At 36.8% G+C, this 24295-nt stretch overlaps 1 protein-coding gene across 2 annotated transcripts in view; it reads left to right on the top strand.

Moving 5' to 3' along the window:
* Window positions 1–24063, top strand: part of LOC127496733 (syndecan-2-A-like) — a 33538-nt gene extending 9475 nt beyond the window's left edge. Inside the window, exons 2-6 of one of the 2 annotated variants that reach the window (XM_051864454.1) lie at window positions 15688–15799; window positions 19747–19928; window positions 20238–20370; window positions 21309–21327; window positions 22283–22330. In XM_051864454.1, the coding sequence (XP_051720414.1) occupies window positions 15688–15799; window positions 19747–19928; window positions 20238–20370; window positions 21309–21316 (435 nt within the window). In that variant the 3' untranslated portion in view covers window positions 21317–21327; window positions 22283–22330. Of the gene's footprint in view, window positions 1–15687; window positions 15800–19746; window positions 19929–20237; window positions 20371–21308; window positions 21328–22282 lie in introns of both variants that reach the window. The other variant, XM_051864453.1, reaches the window with a different exon arrangement.
* Window positions 24064–24295: the final 232 nt, after the last annotated feature.

The following is a 24295-nucleotide window of genomic DNA, read 5'->3' as shown; positions in this document are numbered from 1 at the left end:
CCCAGCGTGAGTTTTTTAAGGCGACCGTTATTTTAGAACGAATCACCTTATTATTTCCATGGCGACGTGTCATGCTTGTCACGTGACACACCGCAGCCACAATAGCGCTGTATGACAGATGTATCGCTTTTATTTAGTTTTTCTTTTTTTATTCATAATATTCACAAACTTGCGAGCTACATATGTCATCAACTACCTGACATTCTGATTCTCAAATAGTGTAAGTGAATGTGTTTTGTTGTTTAAAAACCTTTATATTGATCATGTTAGCTGATCTATAAGGCGCGATGGGTGGCGCAATGTTAGTTCACACCACAATTCAAAGAATCATATCTGTTGGATTTACAACACGTAAATGTATTTACTTCTCCCAAAATACATGAAAGTAAGGTGTGATTGTATGTGTCAAAGTCGAGCAGTGAGTGATTTTCTGTTTTTCTTTTGTTGTTTGATTCATATTAACAGCATATATAGCAGTAGGTACTGTATATTACGCTGCTGTCACTTTAATACACAGATCTAATATACACCTAGGCCTATATTAGATCTGTGTATTAAAGTGACAGCAGCATATGACATAGGGGTGAGTAAATTATCAGGAAATTTTAATTTGAAAGTGAACTAATCCTTTTAAAAGTTCTCTTTCACATGTTATTGTAAAAGAGAACTTCACTTTCAAATTAAAATTTCCTGATAATTTACTCACCCCCGTGTCATCCAAGATGTCTATGTCCTTCTTTCTTCAGTCGAAAAGAAATTAAGGTTTTTGATGAAAACATTACAGGATTATTCTCCTTATAGTGGACTTCAGTATACCCCAAATGTTTTTTCCGTAAGTTGAATAGGGAAGGTGTAGGACATACAGCGTAAGCTTTTTGAAGAATACGGAAGGCGGAAACACTTGCGAGGTGATCATTTGTGTTTATAAAGCATATACATTTTTATTTTTTTTTTAGAAAATGACCAATCGTTTTCCTAGATAAGACCCTTATTCCTCGTCTGGTATCGTTTAAAGCTCTTTGAAGCTGCACTGAAACTGTAATTTTGACCTTCAACCATTTGGGGTCTATTGAAGTCCACTATAAGGAGAATAATCCTGGAATGCTTAATTTCTTTTCGACTGAAGAAAGAAGGACATGGACATCTTGGATGACATGGGGGTGAGTAAATTATCAGGAAATTTTCATTTGAAAGTGAACTAATCCTTTAATACTTCACAGTAGGTCAGCTTTCTGTGCGCGTGCTTCGGATGTGTGCGCTCAGAAAACCATATATCAGAAGTTTAGACTGTTATGGCTTTAAAACGCACGCAAATAATTAACTTTCATGATGACGAAGAACTGCAAGAACTCCATGATACATGAAGAACTGCGTGGCTGCGATAGAGATGAATAATTGACAGATATTTTGTTAGTTTTTGGCAGAGTATTTGAGGCACGAGCTGTACAGGCTCTGCCCTCTTCTTTAAAAGAAGGCGGCGAGCAGCAGCTCATTTGCATTTAAAGATACATGCACGAAAACAGCATGTTTTTCCTTCCACTTAAAGATGGACATTTACAACATGGTATGATAAATGATATGTGGGGTATTTTGAGCTGAAACTTCACAGACACATTCTGCGGACATCTGAGACTTATATTACATCTTGTAAAAAGAGGCGTAATAGGTCCCCGGTAATTAAAAGTACTTAAATAGAATACTTTGCAACGTAGTTTTGCCTATTCTTTTAGTATACACAAACACTCCTGGGCAAAAAAAAGGGCCAAGCCCAACATGGCTAAACACTTTAATTGTCTTAACCACAAATTATTGGTCAAATTAGCAAAAATTAAGCAAATGTACTTAAAAAAAACATTGCTGTCTCAGAAAAACATCAAAGACGTTAAAGTTTTTGGCAGATTATGGGAAGTTGTGTGTGAAGTGATGAATCACAATGAAACTCAAGTTGCATGGTGATGCTCCAGAGTGGTGTCTTCGAAAATCTGGTGAGAAATATAATAATAAATTAATCTCTACCACAGTGAAGCACGGGGAGCCTTTTTAGCTGCTGATATTGTTGAGCTACTTCACTGTGAAAAGTCATTTACTGCTTTGGAGAAGAGGAGAATAATGCAGAATGCCTTGCTTCCCACAAGTGAAAAGTTGTTATCTAAAGAGGAATGATCAGATGTTATTTTTCAACAAGACAATTCTCCTGCCAAAATTGCAAAGACAACCAAGAAGTGGCTTGAGAACAAGTCCATCAGGCTCATGTTTTGGCCTGGTCAGAGTCCAGACATTTTTCAACTACTCATGAACTGTTTGAAGCCATTAACATTGAGTAGAACAACACTGACTCTTCTTCCTGTAAGAAGCTGTCAGCAAGTTTACCCACACGGCTTAAACATTTAAAGAAAACAAAGACTAAAAGGCTATTCCATGCTAAGTAATTTCCTGACCAGTGATTTGTGATTAAAATGGTTAAGACCATTAAAAGACCACTAAATATTTTGCCATTTTTGACTTGGTCTGGAGTGTGTTTATATATAAGTTTATTAAATTCTGTATAAGTCTTGGATTTCATTGTCCACTCATGTGAACAGATTTACTGTATGTGAGAGCTCAGGTGTACTATGTGCTGTAAATCAGTGGTCTGAATAACCAGGTGTGCACTTCATGACCCAATGGGTTACCTGAGCTCTCCAGAGGACTCTCAAATAAGAGCCCACATGAGCCCCAGGTGTGCACCGACACAATGGTACATACTGTGCGTAGAAATTGGAAAATGAGGTAGGAGGTTTTAAGTTTCTGAAAGACAGTATGCCATGAGTTTCTAAAGATCGTTAAAAAATACCAGCTGGCAACACCTTCATGGTGCTTCACATGACTTATATGACGTTTTAGCTTAAAAATGTAAATAAATTTCAAGTTAAATAGACTGATTAGTGGTTAGTCCAATGTTTAATAAAATCACAAGAGAACGCCTTTAAAATTTTACTGTGTATTTATGCGCTGTGAAAAGGTGAACTGTAACGTCACTTTAAAACTGTACACGGACCAGGTCATAAACTCTCAGTCTATTGGAAAGACCCTGGAATATTTTCATATCTGTACAGTATATGCAGTATGTGTGTGTGTGTTTTCACCTGTTCTCCAGATGCAGTAGACCTCACATGCTGTTTAACCGTCATTTTTTCCCTTCCTTCATTATAACTCAGCAGTCTATAGCAATATAAATGTATAAAGCCTTGTGCTACTTTCCACTAATAGAGTAAAGTCTGATATTCCATTACATTTTTAAAGCATTAGAGGCACAAATGCTTTTCATTGTGATCTCTATTAGATACACTATTGTTAAAAGGTTTTAATGTATTTATTTGGTCAGAAATAAAGTAATATTGTGAAATATAATTACAATTTTAAAATAACTGTTTTCTATTTGAATATATTTTAAAATGTAATTTATTCCTGTGTGTCAGGGTTTTGTCTTGTTTAGTTGTGTTTTTGTTTACGTATCTTGATTTCATGTTTACCCTTTTGGTTTAGTCTTCATCGTGCCCTAGTTAGTCTGAATATGTTCACCTGTGTTTCCTTGTGTATATATTCTCCCTGTTCTGTTCAGCCCCTTGTCTGTTCACATCTATATGTAGTGTGGTGATTATACTATTGGTGCATTCTTCTAGCGTTTATTAAAATTTTCCGTGTTTGTTATCCCTTTCGTCGTGTATCTTATTAAAACCACTACCTACGTGACGCTGTGTTGGCAAAGCTGAATTTTCAGCATCATTACTCTAGTCTTCAGTGTCACATGATCCTTTAGAAATCATTCTAATATGCTGATTTGCTGCTCAAATGGAAAGTTCAAAAGCAGGTAGGTAACACTTTATTTTAGGGTCTTTTAATTAGTTGCTTATTAGCATGCATATTACTAGAATATTAGCTATTTATTAGTGCTTATTAAGCACATATTAATGCCTTATTCTGCATGGCCTTATTCTACATTCTTAATCCTACCCAATACCTAAACTTACTAACTACCTTACTAAACTACCTTACTAACTATTAATAAGCAGTAAATTAGGAGTTTATTGAGGGAAAAGTCATAATTAATAGTTTATATGTGTTCCCCATACTAAAGTGTTACCAAAAAGTAGTATTAACCTGTTCATCCCCCTTTTTGAGCGTATAGATCTGATTTTAAATGGATGTAATTAATGAATGCTTTGGAATTCATACCTAAGGTCTCTTTTTACAGAAGACACTCAGCAGAAGTGAAAGCACTTTCAAAAAATAAAAGTGTAAAAATAGTGATAGATGTTTATGTTTACTGTAAAGAAAATGTACGGAACTAAACATTTTATATTTTATACTATATATATATATATATATATATTACAAAATAATTTGGACTCTAAAGTTGCTAGAAACTCAAATCCATATGTCTAACCAAGTTGTGTTCGAAATTTGGAGTTGATATCACAAAAATTGAGGTTTTAAAGTACTGTGTCTATGATAACGAGAAAATTGCTAAAATTGCAAAATTGCTATCCAATTCATATTCATCTATGCTGCACATTTTGCATGCGACCCTGTTTTCACATAATTTTCCACCATTACAAAATCAATTTTATTTGTTACTTTTTACACAAACTGTAGTGTTTACTAATTTGCCCCTAAAAATATTTGGATCAAATAATTAGCCCCTACTGATACACAGAAAATGTTTTTACTGTGTATAATAATTTAGGATAAATTATTCAACCCTTGTTTTTTCTATCTGATTAATATTTAATTTTGATATTTATTGAATGTGCTCCGATTGTGCTCTTTTAAAGGTTCCTAATTTAGTTTTGGAGGTCTCCTACAATAGGTTTACATGCATCCAAAGTCAAAAAACACTTTAATTTTCTCATAATACACATTGCAGCATCATCTCTTTTCTCACAGTGTCTTAAAACGGCTCGACAAAGGATCCAGTCTTTTTAAACCCCTCCTTTCTGAGAGCTTCCTCTGCTCTGATTGGTCAGATGGCCCAGTCTGGTCTGTAACTGGTCCATTTACGGCATGTGCTGGAAATGAAACATTCATTACCATATCTGAATTTCAGTTCCAGAGGCTTCCTTAACACTTGATACACGAACAGTAATGATGGTGTCGGTTTTACCGTATCAAAACAGCAAAACTTCTTGACATGATGACAACATGAACCAAACTCTTCCAGGCCCCAGCTACAACTGCAGTATTTGAGGGTAGTAGTAGACGTTGTTCGCAAGCAGCCAATGAAGACCATAGGCTGGCATTATGCAAATGTGTTATAATCCTATGTAGGTTTGTAACAGGAAATGAGACTGGAATTACTGACAACTCATTTCTGAAGCTCAGAATCGGTTCTTTCAGGAGACAGTTGTGCACTTTGATCTTTAAAACTTTGCAGACCTTTTACATTCACAAAGAGTTATAGTACACACTGCATGAAAAGTAATATTCAAAAAGCATATAGGGGCACTTTAATGCTTATTACTAGAAAAAACACAGAAAAATCTAGGTTTTAAAATGTATTTAGTCTCAAATATTGGTAACAGGGTTGCAAAAATGGCACAGATTCCACCCTGTTTTGTATAGCCTCTTTTTGGTCTTCTCTGCCTTTTTTCATCTCCTCTCCATCTCTCTTTCTCCTGCAAACCTTCTCTGTACCCTTCATTTCTCTCATTCTGTTTGCTTCTTTTTCTCTATCCACTCCCGACAGCACCTGTATTTGAGAAGGCATTTTAGGAATACCAGACATGCCTGTGGTCTGAATGGACAGTATTCATCCTGGTTCCAAGTTTCCATCCAGCATATTCTGGACAGTTATGGCAGCCTGATGGATGTTGTGTATATGTGCAGTGAAGTGTAAGTGTTTTAGTCTGTGTGTGCACTGTGTGTTTGAATCTCCGCAGCTGGTCAGGCGTTATATCATCTGTGCGTCGAGAGCTCAGCCGGTTGGGGTTAATATCACGGTCACAGCTGCGTTCTCACACTGTCCGGTAGACCTGATCATTACCGGAGCCCTGGAGGCCTGACACATGCACGCTGGTCGCAAATCTTCCAGTCAGTCTTCAGAGTTGACAGCTACAGTATTGTAAACCTTAAGGTTTTAGTTCACAAACACAGTAGCTGTGTGTGGTTTAGTTTAAAATGGTCTTTAGACCAAATGTCACAAATACAAATAGCAAGTTGTACCCTTAACGGTTTTGAATGTGCACTTGTAATATATACTGTGTGTATATGTATATATGTATATATATATATAGGACAAGATCTAAACGTAGTAATATGACTGCTTTTTTTTTTTGTCTTTCATGGTTCATTAGACTCAGTTATCATCTATTAGCTAAAGCTCAAACATAGAAACATTAAAAAGCCAATTTTACTTTCCATTTGAAGGTGGTTTTCTCACTTAATTTGGTTTCTTTTGTTTGTGTGCTGTTAAAGTTTTTGTCTCTGCACACATGAGCTGACAGAAGAACATCTGTAGCTTTCAACACATTCAGCTCATTAGCCAATAGTCATTACACAGTGTCCTACTGTTTGCTCTTGTTTTTTATTCTTCTCTTGTTTCATTCTTTTTCTTGTGCTGTAAAATTGATTCATATTCATTTCTAAATTCAATGCACAAGTGAATGACTCAGATGTTTCTATTGAATTTCTTGTGCTTTAGTGTCGTCTTGCAATGTCTTGAATGTACATAACGCTCAATGAAGAAATGGCTTGAAAAGTGAAATGTGTGGAAAGAAAAAGTTGACAATGATATGAATGACATTACCACCTCATCAATGTGTAATAAGCGTATAAAAAGCATGTATTCACATGTTCTTTAACGTAAGACTACATATTTAAATTGCTAACCCTGCTTTACTGTAATCCTGGGTTATTTCTGTTTTTTATCCTGGGTAGTTTCGAGATTTCACACTGACTGTACATTTCTAAACACTGCATTAGTATTCTTATTTGCATATTTATGAGGTTAATATCAGGAACTAACTGCTTCTCCATCTGCGGAAATGCTTTTTTGTTATTACAATGGAAGTATTTGCCTTAATTGTTTTTCCCAGATGCTGTAAAAAGGCATCTGAGGGAGCTAAGCATTAGTTTAGAATTGTTTGACTTGCATATTACTTCCAAAACTACTATCCAAAATTATGTACTGTCATGTACCGCATTTGATGCAGAACGTTTTCATGTCATTCACGTCGATGTTCCCTACATATATGAACATGAAAAATTCTCTTACATGGTGCACATTTCAGAGTTTTGGTGCAAGCAGTAAACTTTTTTTTTTTTTGTCTGCTGTTTTATGAAACACTGGTCCCCTCGACAAAAAGCCAACTGCATTTTTTGATTATTATTGCTGAACATAAGCTCTTTGACCAACAAAAGTTGACGATTCTTACATGTTTTTTTTCAAGGCTGTAAAAGCGGACTAGTGAGTAAATGAGTTTCTGTGTTCAGAATAATGAACAGGTTGGCCACTTGTTAGCGAGACATGTAAAAATGTTAAAATATCATGATATTGCTGATGTAATGTCATAAAACAAAACAACAGACCTTAAAGGGTTAGTTCACCCAAAAATGAAAAAATGTCATTTATTACTCACCCTCATGTCGTTCTACACTCTACAGTGGTTCTACCTTAATATTATAAAGCGATGAGAATACTTTTTGTGCGCCAAAAAAACATAATAACGACTTTTCAACAATATCTAGTGATGGCCGATTTCAAAACACCGCTTCATGAATCAGCGATTCGGATCGCGTGTCAAACTGCCAAACTGCTGGAATCACGTGACTTTGGCGCTCCGAATCATTGATTCGAAACAAAAGATTCAAAGATTTGTTTTGAAATCGGCCATCACTAGATATTGTTGAAAAGTCATTATTTGTTTTTTTTTTGGTGCATAAAAAGTATTCTCGCCGCTTTATAATGTTAAGGTTGAACCACTGTAGTCACGTGAATGTTTTTAGTAGCTTTCTGGGCAATGAAAGTGTAAATTAACTTGCTGGCAATAGAGGCCTCACTGAGTCATCAGATTTCATCAAAAATATCTTAATTTGTGTTCTGAAGATAAACAAAGGTCTTAAGGGTGTAGAACAACATGAGGGTGAGTAATAAATGACATTATTTTCATTTTTGGGTGAACTAACCCAAATGTGTTATGTGTTGTGCCATAAGTGCAAAAATGCTTATTTCCAGGTTCTAGCACTTTATTGTGCTCTTGGATAGTTTTTTTTTTTTTTTTTTTCTTACCTCAAACAAAACTTCTTTCAAAGTATATTGTTCAAAGACTTGATGCCACCTGGAAAAACTGGCATGAGTGAGATGAGATTATTTTTATTTATTTATTTATTGACATTTTTGTGTGCTATATGCATCAGGCAGTTTATAAACAGACTGTAGGCAATCTGTTGACATTAAACAGGGCTTCATTACCCATAGCAAAAAATCATTGCTAAGCCCCATTCAAAATTTAAAGTGTGAAACATTGCTTAACCCAAGGTTAATAGTAGCCTGGAGGTTAAAAACGATGTTAACTCACAGTTATTTGCAGTGGGAAAAGCCTATAAGTGTACTTTCAACTAACAAGCTATTACAGTCTGCAATAAGCAACATATAATTTAAATGGAACTTCACATGTAAATCTTGAAGTACTGTATGTCTGCTAATTAAAGTGATGTAGACAACTGAGGTCATACTGGATTTAGCTGTGTCCAATGGTAATTTGTTCTGTACCTCTGATCAGAGAGAACCAGAGCAGATGCTGGCTCTGCCTGTGTTTTCTACCAGGAAAGATGGTGGCTTTATGGCATCATTGTGTAATAGGTGTCAGTCTGAACTAGGAAAACACACCACGTTTTCCTGCGGCTGGAGCGGAGCAGCAGACTATGTGAAATTACACAGCCAGGCCTCAGGGGCATAGAGAGGAATTTCAAAGGAAACACAGCAGTCTGCTTCATATTGAGATTACATTAAGGGAACCGAATGCAGTCTGGAATGTGTAAAGGGGCCGTTCGGAGTGTAATAATCATATTAGTCTGGCAGTGTGAGCTTCAGCTTCACCCAGCAGCTAAAAAAAAACCCTGCTTTGTCTTGTGCATTCAGTGTCTTCAATTCAGTCTCTAAACTGGTAGTTTACTCTCTTCTTTGCTGTATTTTTCTCCTTTTCATAAGCCTGTTAGGCTCTGTAGTCTGTGCTCTTTTATGTTAGTCAGTGTATTTGCATTCCTAACTCACAGATTTCTTTTATTTGTATGTAAATAGGACCACCACAGTGATATACAGCACTTAAATAAACTAATTTAACCCCTGGTTACTCCCGGAGGACTGTCCTTATGACAAATATACTGTACTGTATAAGTCAGTTTGGATGGAAATGATTGACTTATGTGTTTGGTAAATAGTTGGCTAACCTCTAAGGATAAAGCATCTTCTAGTCTTCATGAGGCCAGAAAGATGTACATACACAAACGCAGACGCATTGTAAGCAAATGGTTCCTTTGAACATTCATTGAACATGTGTTCTTGTGTTACTGCGCCAGTAACAAACCTCAGTACTCAAATGTGTCTGAATCGTCTTTTGCTAGCTCAACGACCGAAAAATGGTCGGCACGCCAGGCGCATGGTCCAAAAGGGTTGTACCTAGTGTCTCAATGAGTCATTGGTGTGTTTTGGTTGTAAAGCACAATAAACCAATCAAAGTGTCATCTCCCATTCCCTTTAAAAGCGCTTGCACCATGGCGGATTCGCTATTTACATGGCGGAAGTTGCAAACAGAAAGACTGAACACAACTCCAGAGAGGAATCCTTTTATTTTTAATATTTAAAAATGCTTGTGTGCTGCTAGGCGTCCCTGTGTGTGTAAAAACAGAATGTACGTGAGTTGTGCAATAAAAAAATACTGCGCCATTGACTTTAGACCAGGTTTTTGTTGGTCAGACAAAACAATGCGACAACAATGCGCCTGAACACACCCTGTTTTCAGACCAGCCCGCCCATGGGCGAACAGATGGGCACGAGTGCATTTGCTATTTAAACAACGTGGCGCAGGATGTGAAAATGATAACTGCTTCGGGTTGAAACTAGCAAAAAACACTTGCGTCGTGCCTGGCGTCGCATTGTGCCGGGTGTATGATAGGGCCCTATATGTTTTGTAAATGCATGATATAGATATTATTGTGAACGAATCATCCATGTACATTTAATTTTTAAACATTTTTTGACCTTGTAATGTTTAATCAAAATTTAATCTGATAGATAGAACCAAATTGCCACCTAGATTTCGATAATCTGTTACACTCGGATATACAGTATGTCACAATATGGAAGAAAAGATCTGTCACTACTTCTGTTTCATCGCAACTTTAAACAGGTTGTTTTTATTTAGGTAGCCAGCTATAAACTCGTCGACAGTTAGTTTGGGTTAGTTCACCCAAAAAGGAAAATTCTGTCATTATTTGTACAGCAGTCTTTCTCTTTTCCTTTGACGTTACGTGCATACCCTCTATTGCAAAACAACAAGGTGAATTGCCAATACTTCACACAACTCCAAATGAACATCGTTTTGGCCTTATTTTGTTCGAAATTATGTCACACCAGTTCGTTATCTGATTTGACTTGATGTGTTCAAAAAGTAAAGATAATTTGTTATTATTATACCATCTGATACTGTTACTAAATCATGGAAGCACCACAGTACAGTTTGTAAGGGAAAGCAGTCATTACCTACAGACTATTGTAGGTGGACAATTTTTTTCTGACTTCACAGCAGATTTACATTCTTACTGTTAAGACTAACATTAGCGATTTAGACAAAAAGAAAGAACTGCTTTTCATTTCAGACGGGAGTCTTTCTATGGATATGCCGTCCACTCTACAAGAAGTTGTTGACTTGAGAGAAATGGCTTATGGAAAATGGCTGCATTTACATTTGCTAGCTCAATTTACCGTATTTGTGTATTTTGTACTGTGTATCCTGTGGTAAGGGTGTGAGGGAAGCCTGAGTAGACTTAATTAATCAGGTTTTCACAGGGTGTGGAAACAGACAGAGCCACCTGGAGAACTGCCACTAGCGTTTAGCTTCTGCCACTGTCATTCTCTATGTGAAGGCCAAGTGAAATCATATTAAAATCACATTAAATTTCAATATAGATGTAGATGTTTTAATGTTGGCACAGACAGCTTTCTAATTTCTTGCCCTTGTTGCTTCCTGTCTTTGAATTATTCACCTCATTTTCGGTCAGCAGTAAATGTTTTCCTTTTATGTACTTTAGACCTCTGTTTGCCAAATCCAGCATATGTGTCAGTACTTTCTCTCTGCTTTCAACTCTGCGACTTGGCAGCTGTGTACAGCTGGCTGGACACTGTGTGTAACATACGAGTTGGTGACGGTGTGCTGAGAGAGAGAGAGAGAGAGAGAGAGAGAGAGAGGGTGTTATGGAAAGAGAGAGAGAGAGTGCTGGGCCACTTGGCAAGGCTGTTTGAGTGAGAAGAGTGAGCTGGTTGTAAGTTTCAGAGTTTCCTGTCCAGCTGTATCATTGGCACGGGCTGAAAGAGAGGGACTCAGACCCTCGCACAATACAGCACTTGTGTTGCAGTCCGGGAACTCAGGAATGCGGCTCTCACCTTCATATGGCTGACAGGAGTTTGTTTTGGAATGAGAGATATTATCCAACACACTCTTTCCTCACTCTCTCACTCTTTCTCTTTTCCTCACTTATGTCTCTCTCTCTTTCATGGCCGTCCTCAAAGTAAAGAAAATAAAGTGACTTCAGTCTGAAATCTGAGATCTGACTCCTCCACCTGCAGTAGTTTCTTTCGGTTCGTGACTTTTTAGTCCCTTCATCCCATTAGCAATTTCACTGAAGCTCTTCCGAGCATTCCCATTCAATTAAACGCTAGACCTTCGTTCATCTTCGGAGCACAAATTAAGATATTTTTTATGAAATCCGATGGCTTAGTGAGGCCTCTATTGAGAGCAAAACCACTGAACCTCTCAAGATCCATAAAGGTACTAAAAACATATTTAAAACAGTTCATGTGAGTACAGTGGTTCAACCTTAATATTATAAAGCGACGAGAATACTTTTTGTGCACCAAAAAAACAAAATAACGACTTTTCAACAATATCTCGTGATGGCCGAATCAGTGGTTCGGTGTGCCAAAGTCACGTGATTTCAGCCGTTTAGCCGTTTGATAGGAGATCCGAATCACTAATTCAAAACAAAAGATTTGTAAAGCTCTGAATATAAGCATATGCGCATGATTTGAGCGCTCAGGAACGGTCCACATAGTGTGCACATTCCCCTGTGCGTCTATCCGCACTTAATGCAGTAAACTTTGAACAGCATGCACACTCAACTGTGTGCCGGATGGAACAGAGTGCGGAAAATGAAGTGTTTCCAGGCATTTCAAATTAGGGATTTGAACAAATATTTTGGTGCACAACTCGCCTTCAACTTTATGGTACAAACATGAACGATACCTTAATGCACCATGCAGGTTGTTGTGGAGAGGTGTAGTATACAAATTATCATAGACTTGCATTAATAGAGGGATTGGAGCCATATCTAGGGATCAGAATATCATACTTGACTTGGTTGTTGTTGTGTCTTTTGACTTTTTGGCCAGTAAGCATCTTGCAACCAACCAGGGCTGCATTTCCCAAAAGCATTGTAAACCTAAGTAGATCGTAAAACCATTGCTGCCAAAAGTCTCTAAGATCAACTTCGCTCACTATGATTTTGGGAAAAGCAGCCCAGAACACACTAGAAACCACTTATCAATACTCTAGCAACCACAAAGCAATACACTAAAAACATTCAGAACACCTTTGCAAATGAATAGCATTGCATCTAGCATCATGTCAGCAACCTTCACACGATCAAACACCATTTACCATTTTTATATTATGTTCTTTATTTGGTAGAAAGAGAGAGAGAGAGAGGGTGAAAAGGAAAAAAATATGATGAAAGGTAGAAAGAGATGCAGTTAAAAAATGTTTTGTAAGGTAAAATGTGCAAGTAGTAACATCTTGAAACATGATTCATATGGAACATACCATTGAATCAACCTGACTACATTAAGTTACACCAACAAAAGTAGTCTTTAAAGATCAGATCAGGTTGAAAAAATAGCTCCTTAAAGTGATAGTTCACCCAAAAATGACATTTCTATAATCTTTTACTCACCCTAATGTTGTTCCAGACCTGACATACTTTCTTCTGAGGAGCATAAAAAAAGATATTTTGAGAAATGCTTTTCTCTTTTCCACAATGGATGTTAATGGGGTTCAATGTTGTTTGGTTTCCAACGTTCTTTAAAATAACTTCTTTTGTGTTCTGCAGAAGAAAGAAATGCATACAGGTTGACATAAGGGAGGGTAAATGATGACAGAATTTTTATTTTTGGGTGGCCAACAGTTCGGAAAGAAAACACATGCACAACAGTATACTGGATCCATGTATCAGGTCTTAAAGTGACAGCAGCCTAATAAACATGCTGCTGTCCATGTTTTTAATGTTAATCAAACTGCAAAAGACAAAGAGAAAATCACTCACTCCTCTTGACTGAATAACTTTTGTAACTTCTGAGTTTATCTGCATTTGATTCATTTTTACAATGAAGACTATCCTAGGCTTGCTTTTTTTTTTTTTTTTTTTACATTTAATTATGTCAGTTTCTCTAGTATTTCTTACCTGAATAGCCCTACTACTGTTAAACCTACCTTAATATATTTGAATAAATGTTTTACTGTTTTACTATGACTGTTTACTTGTCTTCAAATTCAATTCAAAGTTTAAAATCAATCCATCTTGTGCAACAAAATTACCCCATTGTAAAAAACAAATGCATTGAGTGAGCAAACATTTAGATGAGATAGTTGTAATTGTAATTGAGCAATGTTTATATTAATACTAAATTAAAATCATGTCATCATATAAAGTGATCTTTTCAGATAAAAAAAATCAGTTCTTTCAATGGATGGACAAAAAATTAGATAATATTAAATTGATCTATATGACAGTATATATGGCGGTTCTTCCCCATGGTGTCGAATAGCTATATTTTTCAGTGAGAAATTCCAGTATTGTGACATTATTGTAGGGTGCCACAAATTTTTGAAAATTTTCAAAGGGTGCCATGACTGAAAAAAGGTTGGGAAACACTGTTCTAGATCATTTGAGATGACATTAATGGTGCCTTTGAAGTCTGTCTGAAACCAATTTGCTTAGGAACCTTCATACAAAAACACTTGCTGTTTAGTCATTGACTGTCTGGGCAGCTGCCTTAGGTTTCATACACAGCCCTTATGTCACTCAAGTTCAGTTATTGTAAGCTGTCTAGGTTAAACAGGGTTTTTGTATCCCGTCTTCCTGTGTGTTCTCTGTCACGATGAGCAATGACGGCTAATGAAAGCCTTTGCTTTGTGAGGAGACTGTGAAAAATGTGAAGAGTCAAACAGAGGCTGATGTATGTTTGAGGTGTCCTGAGCGGGACCCACGGCTGATCACAGGCTCTGGCTCTTCTGTGGCTTTATTTAGTCTTCCATTGGCTTTCAAGTCCCGTTTAATCTCCCCCTCAGTGCCTCTGAAAACAGTGCCTGCTCCAGCCTCCTGTTATTGTACAGGCTTTGAATCCAACCCCTTCACTCTTCCTGGGTTTTTATCCCGCATGAGTGACCGCTATAAAATTGAACCTTATCACCTGAATGCCATTATTTATCATCCGGGTGAATAGGAGGATTCAGATTACCCACAAAGGTGCTTGGAGTATTATCCAATCTCATTGTCAGATCAATTGCCGCTCTTGTAGACTTTAATCAAACACACACACACACACACACACACACACATACAGACAATATCAGTGCTTTCATGCACTATTTCATTGTTTGCCCTCCGCGTTATAAGAAATACAATCACACATAGGTGCACAAAGCATGGCTGCTGAATGCTGCTTTGTGATTTGCTGAAGGGTTAACATGGATGGAGAAGATCAGAGACAGCTGAGCTCGAGCAAGCGTGAATGGAAAAGTCTGTGGGAGACGACGAAGTCGCTGAAGGATGTGATACCATCATGGTGAAAAAGAAAGGGTCATAGGTTTTGGAAATAGACATAGGTCCATCTGCCCCTCTCTTGACAACAATGATAGCTTGCGTTTGTTTGCTAGACCGTGTCTGTCCGTTTGCGCCAGCCCTCAACCTTGAAGTATTACTTTAGAGCGATAAACCTTTTGTTACTTCCACAATGTGCAAAGAAATGACAGATGCTGACTTTTAGATTGGTTTTTAGCGCCGTTTTAGTGGGTCAGAGAGCTTTCAGAGAGTTTTCTCCAGAGGAAGAGAATCAAATATTACTTTCCTTTGAGGTAGTTTCCAGGGAAACAGAAGTGGGAGGAACCTTGGGCAGGCGTTTTTGTTGTTTATGTCTTCAGCATAAAACAAAATCAGCCAAGATTTTCTTCTGTGTTGTTTAGAAATGGAAAAAAGGTTTTGTTTGATATGTTAATGGTACTTAAGTGGTGCACATTTCTTTTTTCAGTAACTGAAGAATTCTTTGAGATAATTTCATATTTACTAAGGGAATGACTAAACCTTTTCCTTTAAAGAAAGTTTACTAGATATTCAAATATACATTTCAAATGAAAGTTCTGCTTGTGTTCACCTGTGCAGGTACTGGTCTCCGGTCAGTCCCCTGACTCAGCTGATGACATCTATTTGGATGACCAGCAGTCTGGTGACTACCCTCTAGATGATGATGACTTCACTTCTGGTTCAGGATCTGGTAAGGATTGTTTATACCACTGTTACTGATTCTAAAATATCCCATTTTATTACTGTTGCTATTCTGAGGCATCTTCATTCTCAAGAGACCATGATTATGATATTATGACTATTACTCAACAAACCCCTAACACCAAGTGTTCCATTTTGGCACATAACTCATTTTTGAGGAGATGTTTGTTGCTACTTTTGGCCCTAAGTGATCAGGGCTATGTTTCCCAAAAGCACTGGTTGATCCTAGAGATCATTGGTGGCAAAATATCAAAGGTGCTGTACCAAATGTAAGTCTAAAGGTGAGGTCACGTTTACCACTGCTCAGTGAAAATTCAGTCATTCCAATAGAAAACCACATGATCAGAGGTTTCGTGTGAGGGCGAAAAAGTTCCCATGCATATTTCGCTCATGTTCGATCACATAAATTCACGAGTTGACCAACAGAAAGCTGCTTGGTTTGAAAGTGACTTCTGTGTGAGCTGTACTTTATACAAGACTACACTATTGGCAATGGACATTTTTTTTGCCCTCAAAACTTTGCTGAAATTTTGCTAATGTGGCCCTTGTGTTTATCCTCCAAGTCCACACTTTGGTGACGTAATGTCACTGTTGTTGTGTAGTAGTCTGCTTTGGACTTTTCTGAAACCTACAATGACAAATGGGGCACCCTCTGGTCTTGTGGACACCACAGACACTAGCACATGACTGACAACGTGTGCCATTTGGAATAGGACCGTAGAAACCTGTGGGAAGTCTCTTTCGACTTGGTCCAAGTAGCTGTAGACAATGTACTTAAAGGGATCATGAACAAATGCTGTTTGATTGACAGCTCCAGCGATTGTAAAGGGAGCGTACTTTGATCGTTTTCTATATATAATTTAATCACCATTTAAATAACAGATTATTTTCATCCTACTAAGAGAAACAATGTTTAGTTGACCGTTTAGTTACTGGTTTGATTTACTGACACATAGACAAAGAACATCTGACTGTACATGAATCATTACATATCAGATCAGGCATTAGAATTAACATAGTTACTTACATGTTGTTGCATTACTGTCGAGTCCATATCATAAAAGTCTTTTTGCAAAGCCTGCACCAAAATGCAATTGATTTACCAAAGAATCCACAGTGAAATGTACCGAATACAAATAAATAAAGCTCAACTGAGACATTCACATTGTTGAAAATATATAACCATATTCCTAGCATTAGGATCCTTTGAAAGGTAATGTTATTTTTGTCCTGTATCGCTCTTCTCTTCTCCTCATCTCACTAAGACACCAGTGGGCGGGACTAACGTTGCAATGATGAAGTAGGCGTTGATTTCTTCTGCAGAGGCGGCGTTTCACCTATAGATTCATTCCAGGATCAGTTGTCCGCTGTGCCTGGTGTCAATAAAAGCTTTTACTGGACTAACAAGGAAGTTTTCAGTTCCGAAACTTACAGGATATTCTTACAGTACAATGACCTCTTATATATCAAAAAGTTGATTTCCTTGGCACTGTCCCAAATAGCACACTTCATATGCACTTTTATACTTGTGGACTAAGTGATCGTGTCCCTTAAGTCCATGAGACCGTAGGGTGTCCCATTTGTCATTTTAGGTTTCAGAAGGGTGCTCGTGAGCGCCCCCTTTGTGGTTGATATGTGCCCTCGATGTGCACTTTTGTGGGGGCTCAGCAGGAAGACTCGTAGGAAGACCGCGAGTGTTTAGGGTGCCATTTGGGACAGGGCAAAAATCTTAACAACTGCATAGCAATGCCCCAGCAATCAACCAAAAACACCCTTGCGGGTTTTGCATCAAGTAAAACTGACATTTCCTTAAAAAATGGAAAAGTCTAGTCTAGTTAGAGTCTTGTAATGTTTATCCTATAATCACTCAACTACAAAAAAAAATGAAATAATGTTATTATAATCATTAAAAGCTGCTTTTTTACTTAGTAGTGTAGCATGTATAGTAGATGTACTAGAAAAAACTATTTAATGAAGTATTTGAAGTATTTACAACCTACAGAGCCAGTGTTGTTGTGGCTAAAGGTTGTCTAATGCGTTGTTAATAGAAGGGCTGCTAGGTGGTTGCTAGACAATGCTGCCCACCCTTCGAGCGGACAGATGTTTCACCTGCAGTCAAACGCGGTCAGCCAAGACCACCATAGTCACTCAGCAGATGTCTGCTCCATACAGAATCTCTGCATTATTAATAAGTCATTTCTCTACCTCTTACTGCTGTACCACAGTGCCTTGTACCTGGCACAATTACAGTGCAAAATGGAGAGAACAGTTAAAATATTTATAAATTTTATGTATTTCATCTGTCTCTCTTGGAAACACTTTAAGCAAAAGTGCTGATCTTGCATCCCCATTCTGTATCGTTATATTTATACAGAACTGAGACTCCAAGAAAGAGAGAAGTTTGGAATATTCAAAGTAAAGCTCAGTCCATTGGGATGTCATTATTGTCCCATCACTCTATAACGTCAAAGGTCAACATGTGCAAAACCTCATATTTTCAAAATCGTCTTACAAATGACTAGTTGCATAATCAGTCTCAAGAGCCTTGTATTTCTTATAGGGGCCATTCAAACAGAACGGGTAGATTTAGCAATATGGCGGGTGTATGATGCATATTACGATGTTATGATGAACTATATGCCTTTCTCCACTGACGTTCTGAGTTGTTCAAAGCGTTTGTAAGGATACTGATTGTTAGAAGGCAGCTGTCTGACTCGTGAATGTGAACATGGTTTGTGTAATATTAGCAACACGTTATTAGCAGCTGTTTGATAACGTAGACAAGCAAAACGCTAATCATATTAATTACCGTTATGTGTCCGATGTAAAAAGCAATACCAACGTGCAAGCGTTTACCTCAGTAAGTTGACCGAGTGGATCTCGTCTGAGCTCGTGAGTGAAGGCGGGGGCTAATTATCATATTCATAGATCCGTGTATATTAAATGAGGCAAGGAGGATGTAGAGTTACATTCAAGCTATTTTAAGGCATTAAGAATTTTTTTTCACAGGAAAAAACTTTTAAATATGTAATTTTGGTGTTCAAACGTGAGTTTTAAGGGATAAATTTATTGACTACAGGGAGACTTTAAGCAATACCGTACGAACAAAAGTGTTGTTGAAAATCAGCACAATTTGTGATTTGACCATAGGTAAATATAAGAAAATTATATTGAGGAAATTATATTTTAGACACTACAATGACAGTGACTTTATCTGTTTTTGGCTCTGTCAATGAAAAATTGTTCCAAACTGAGCCACAGCAGAATTAACTTTTGCATGCATTTAGGTAATAGACAGTTGTAGTTTAATTCCTGAATGAAACAGTTGAGTGAATAATTCAGTGACTCACTCATGAAGTCACTTGTTTCATTCCTGAATGAATCCGTGGCTGCATCCGAAATCGCATACATCTCTAATATATTATGGGCAAAATACAGTATGCTATAAAAGAAGTATGTTCACAGTACTCATAAAAGAGTAGGCAACTACTTACGGCAAGATTCTTAAAGGGATAGTTCACCCAAAAATGAAAATTATCCCATGATTTACTCACCCTCAAGCCACCCTCCTAAGCTTGGAAGAGCCAGGATATTTTATAATATAACTCTTGATTGTGTTTGTCTGAAAGAAGATAGTCATATACACCAAGGATGGCTTGAGAGTAAGTAAATCTTTGGATAATTTTCATTTTTTGTGTGCATACCTTGGACATTTTACTATCCCATGAGACCACGGGAGAGGATTTGTGAATGACAGTGAAGCGACGCGAATGACGCTAGTAGGTCACGTGTTGGAATGCACAAAAAAAACAAGCTGAGTAAAAAATTCTGCTCAGCCAATCAAATTCAAGGATTACTGCAACAAATTGTGTTTCATTTGTATATGGAAAACATTCTAATGGCTGATTTATCTCATTTCTTTATTTCACACTTTAGGTTTTAGTGACACAGATGATGATGAAGACACTTCCACGGTAATTGTGCGGTTCCCAGAATTCAATGCGGGGTCTACTCAGGAGCCTGTCTACACCAGCAGCCCCAGCTTGGAGTCCTCCATTTCCAAAGAGATAGACCAATTCAGCAAAGAGACAGTCATCGAGTCAGACACGGAACCAGAGGTGCGATTGCTCGCCCATTTCAGTTGTACTGCTTCTGACACTATCAAAGCTTTTGCTGACTCCCACTGCTCTGAAAACCTGCACAGCCTGCAAAACTGTGACAACTTGTGATACTTTTGATATTGCCCCTCTTTGAGGCATACACTGACCTGCTGTCTCTCGCAGTTTTACTAAACATCACTGTTATGTTGGATCCTTCAATCTCGTTATTGAATGTCTTCACTTTTTCCGACACTATCTACAAGCTGAATTGTTTTTTGTGTCAGCAATTTTGATGTTAAGCTGTCTTTCTCTCTCACTGTTTTTTAGATCTCTAACTATCCGACAGAAAAGCCCCAGGTCACTGTTGAAGCCACCAGCTCACCGAGTGTTGTACAAGAAGCTGACCCACTTCATGAGGTTCGAACAGAAAATCTCTTCCAAAGGACAGAAGTGCTGGCAGGTATGTTCAAAATGAAAAACACTCAGAAGGGTGATTCTTCAGTAAGGGCAACATTTCAGTCCCATATTAAGACTTGAAAGACAAAATGTTTTAAAAATGCAATTATTCTAATTTTAATTTGCCTCTTAAATGACTGTTTGCTCAAATTTCAATATTGTTTAAATGTTATATTTGCTACAGTACCTCTATTTTGTCCTCATCTGGACTTTTTAAAGGTCATAAAATCAGAAAAATTCTACTTTGCACATTTATTTCAGTTTATTTTTGTTATGTGTAATTTTTTTTTTCCAAATAATCATAGAATTTTAGAGAAATTTTCTAAAAAAAAAAAAACAAACAAAAAAGTTTTAGTTTTGATTTCATGCCTAGTTCGGTCATGAAACTCTAGATGACACAGCTGATGGGCCCTTAATGCAAACTGATGATATTCTCAGCGTTAAAGGATTAGTTCACTTTCAAATGAAAATTAGCCCAAGCTTTACTCACCCTCAAGCCATCCTAGGTGTATGACTTTCTTGTTTCTGATGAAGCTCAGCTCATACTTAAATGGCTGATTAGCAATCACTATAGCAGTTTGCAGTGCGCTTTCAGAGTTCCTCTGAAACCCTCCACCTTCCCCAGCTCCACCTGTATACAGTAGATCTGTAATTTATATATATAATTAGTGCTGTCAAAATTAACGCGTTAACGCATGCAATTAATTTTTTCTTTTTAACGCGTTAAAAATATTTAATGCAAGCGGCAGGTCTTAAAGTCACAGCAGCCTAATAAACCAGTTGCTGTGATGTCTGTCATTAATGTTAATCAAAGATCAAAGGTAACAGACAAAATTGTATCTTTAATAAGGATTAATCTATATTTAATTTAAAATTTATAATGTATGCAGTGAAGACTGTGTGTTTGGTAACTTTATTCAATTTCTGTATATTTTCTGTTAGATGGGTAGGAAGGCCACAGGTAAATATGACATTTATTATAAGTTCACTTAAATTAAAAGTAGTAATTTTTTAAAGCCTAATAAATGCTGAAATTGATAGCTTTTAGTTATACTGTAATGTTGAATGTCCATAATTAATGTTTAGAAAAAAATACATTTCATAGAGACATCAGTGGCCTTCATTCATAAAAAGATGCCATTAAACAAATATTTAAAATCTACTGTCTTTAAGTTGTTTCTACATTAATTTGGAGAATAACTGTGAAATCATTACAATATAAAATGATTAAAAACTCCAATGTTTTTAATCATGATTACAGGAAAAAAAAAAAAAATTAATTAATTTTAATTGATTGACAGCACTAATATATATGCTCTTTGTGCAGCAGCATAGCACAGCATATGTATTAGCAGTAGCAAATTCCTGTATTTGTTCTGCAGCAGCAGCAATAATCAACAGCAACAGCAGAAGCGTAGCAGATCTATTCCAACAAGACCAAATACATTAACATTGTCATATACATTACCATGCTAAAAATCTTCTGAGGGTTGTCATGATAGAAATCTAATTTTGAAGTGATGGGGAAGCATATCTCTGCCAGAGCAACACAACAAATAGAAACGTAATTCATTGAAAAAATTTTAGATGACCTAATTGGGCAATATTTGATGTGAGCTTTATTCCACGACATAAATGTTTTTAGATTAAATATAGTTTTTTGAAGATTTTTATTTTTTATTTTGAAGTAATCGAAAGTGCCCATAATTGAAGAATCACCCAATCTATTTTCTGTAAATTAAAAAATTGACAAACCATTTCAGACATCTCTGTGTTCATTTTCACTGATATTTTGATTCATTTCATTTGTAGCTGTGAGCCTTTGTTGAAGTACTTGAATATGATTTATGTGTTAGATATTATAAACGTAAACAATATTATTTTTGTTTGACATGGTGTCTTTCTTCTTGGTGCAGCGGTTATAGCGGGTGGAGTGATTGGCTTCCTGTTTGCCATTTTCCTGATCCTCCTTCTGGTGTACCGTATGAGAAAGAAGGATGAGGGCAGCTATGACCTTGGAGAGCGCAAGCCACCCAGCTCAGCCTATCAGAAGGCTCCGAGTAAAGAGTTCTACGCCTGAATGACCAATCATTGCCAACAGTAACATCATTATGACAACCAACTCCTCTCCGAGAGTAATGGTGGATCGGTAGCACATCGAGGGGATTTTTTACGGGGAACCTTTACTTATTTAAAAATGTAACAAAAACGTAATTTTGCTTCACAAACGGGGCTTGTATTTTCTTTTTTGGGATCAAAAAATGTCAAAGATTGTTTCTCTATGGTTTTTGAAAACAGTTGTTGTCAGTGTATGAAAGTAAATCATTTCTCACAGGTTTTAGTCATTGACTACTTTATAACAGTAGAGGTATGTTTTATTAAAGAACAAGACAATTCCAGGGTGGAAATCCTGGGTTATATCTGAGACCTTTAATTTTTTTCACTGATTACATTTCAGTAACTTATCTCAGTGTGGACTTTATCAATAATTTCATTTTCATCATCTCATCATGTTTGTAAACGTTTTTTTCTCCTTTGCCTTGTGCCCTTATGTTCTTCAGTCAAACTGAATGTGTGTATTTTCGTCTGGCCAATATGAAATCATTCAAACATCACAGCATACTACAGAATGTTTAAATGTCTTTTGTTATTTTTCATGATTCTAATGTAGTTGGTACAGTGTTAAGTCCCTGAAAGTTCAAATTCTACATTGTCTAAACCCAAGAACACATTCCTCAATACTTGTGCTCCTTCATTCTCTCTTTTTCTGTCTCTTAGGAAAATCAGTAGACTGTTTCATCAAAGTCTGCCATGCCTCCATTCATAGCATCCTTGAATACCGCAGTAAATGACTTAAATTATTAAAATTACTTTAACCATGATATAAGTCTACATTGGACACAAGCTTATCAAGGTCACCCCCCGACCAAAAAAAACATTTTGATATCTAGTTACCCAACACTTAGAAGGAAAAAAAGTTCATTTGAATAAGATATGGATTATGAACAAATGTAGTGAGTCCAAGAATGAATCTTCCATGACAGGTTAATGTCATTTACCCAGTAAAAGTCTGCATTTTTACTGATTTTTACGCCCACACTCTTCTCAATCGACACTTTTTCAACGTTCACTGTTGACTGAAACCCTAATGAAGGCCATTTTTCTTTATTTCATAATATTATCCCTCATGTGGAAGCAGCTTTTAAAATGATTTCTCTTTAGTTTCTGACTCGAGCATATTCTGCTGAATGTCTCTGACCTTCCAAAGACTCAAACAGTGTTGTTAACAGTGATGATGATTAATAACATGAATCACATCTGCTCATTTTTACTCTTCTTTTCATGTGCATTTCAAATGTTTCTTTTAAAGACCTGACCATTTAGAGTCAACGACGTCTCTGTATATGTTAATATACAATAATTTATAGAATATAATTATTTATATACTACATATTATATGTAATATGTTAGTTAAAAAAATCTATGAAAATGTATATTCACAAATGTTTTAGAAGCCCTTGAAGTGCCTACTGTTCTGAAACAGTTCTACAGGGATTTGAGGACATTTGTGCATCGGAATGATGTTAAAAGCTGGAACTGGAGGAATGTGATGAGTGGTAATGTCACAGAATTACAGAAACAGTATTGTATTTCATAAAAAACACTACTGAATAAACATTTTCTCATGGTATTTTAATTCCGCTTCTTGTGCATCAACTTGAATTCACCTTGTGCACCTCTCTTTGGAGATTATCCTCAACTGTTCAATGTGTGTGTATGAATATGTACGTGATGAATCAATATGCATGCCAAGTGTCTCTCAGCTCTCTTTGGACCATCAAACACAAGCTGTGGTGGAAATGTAACACCTCTGAAGAAGATTGCTCTGGGATTTATCCCTAGATGTTAAAGCTCTGACAGGAAAATGT

The sequence above is a fragment of the Ctenopharyngodon idella genome, chromosome 16 (genome assembly GCF_019924925.1).
Source record: "Ctenopharyngodon idella isolate HZGC_01 chromosome 16, HZGC01, whole genome shotgun sequence".
NCBI lineage: Eukaryota > Metazoa > Chordata > Actinopteri > Cypriniformes > Xenocyprididae > Ctenopharyngodon > Ctenopharyngodon idella.
This window is presented reverse-complemented; position numbering and strand designations above follow the sequence as displayed.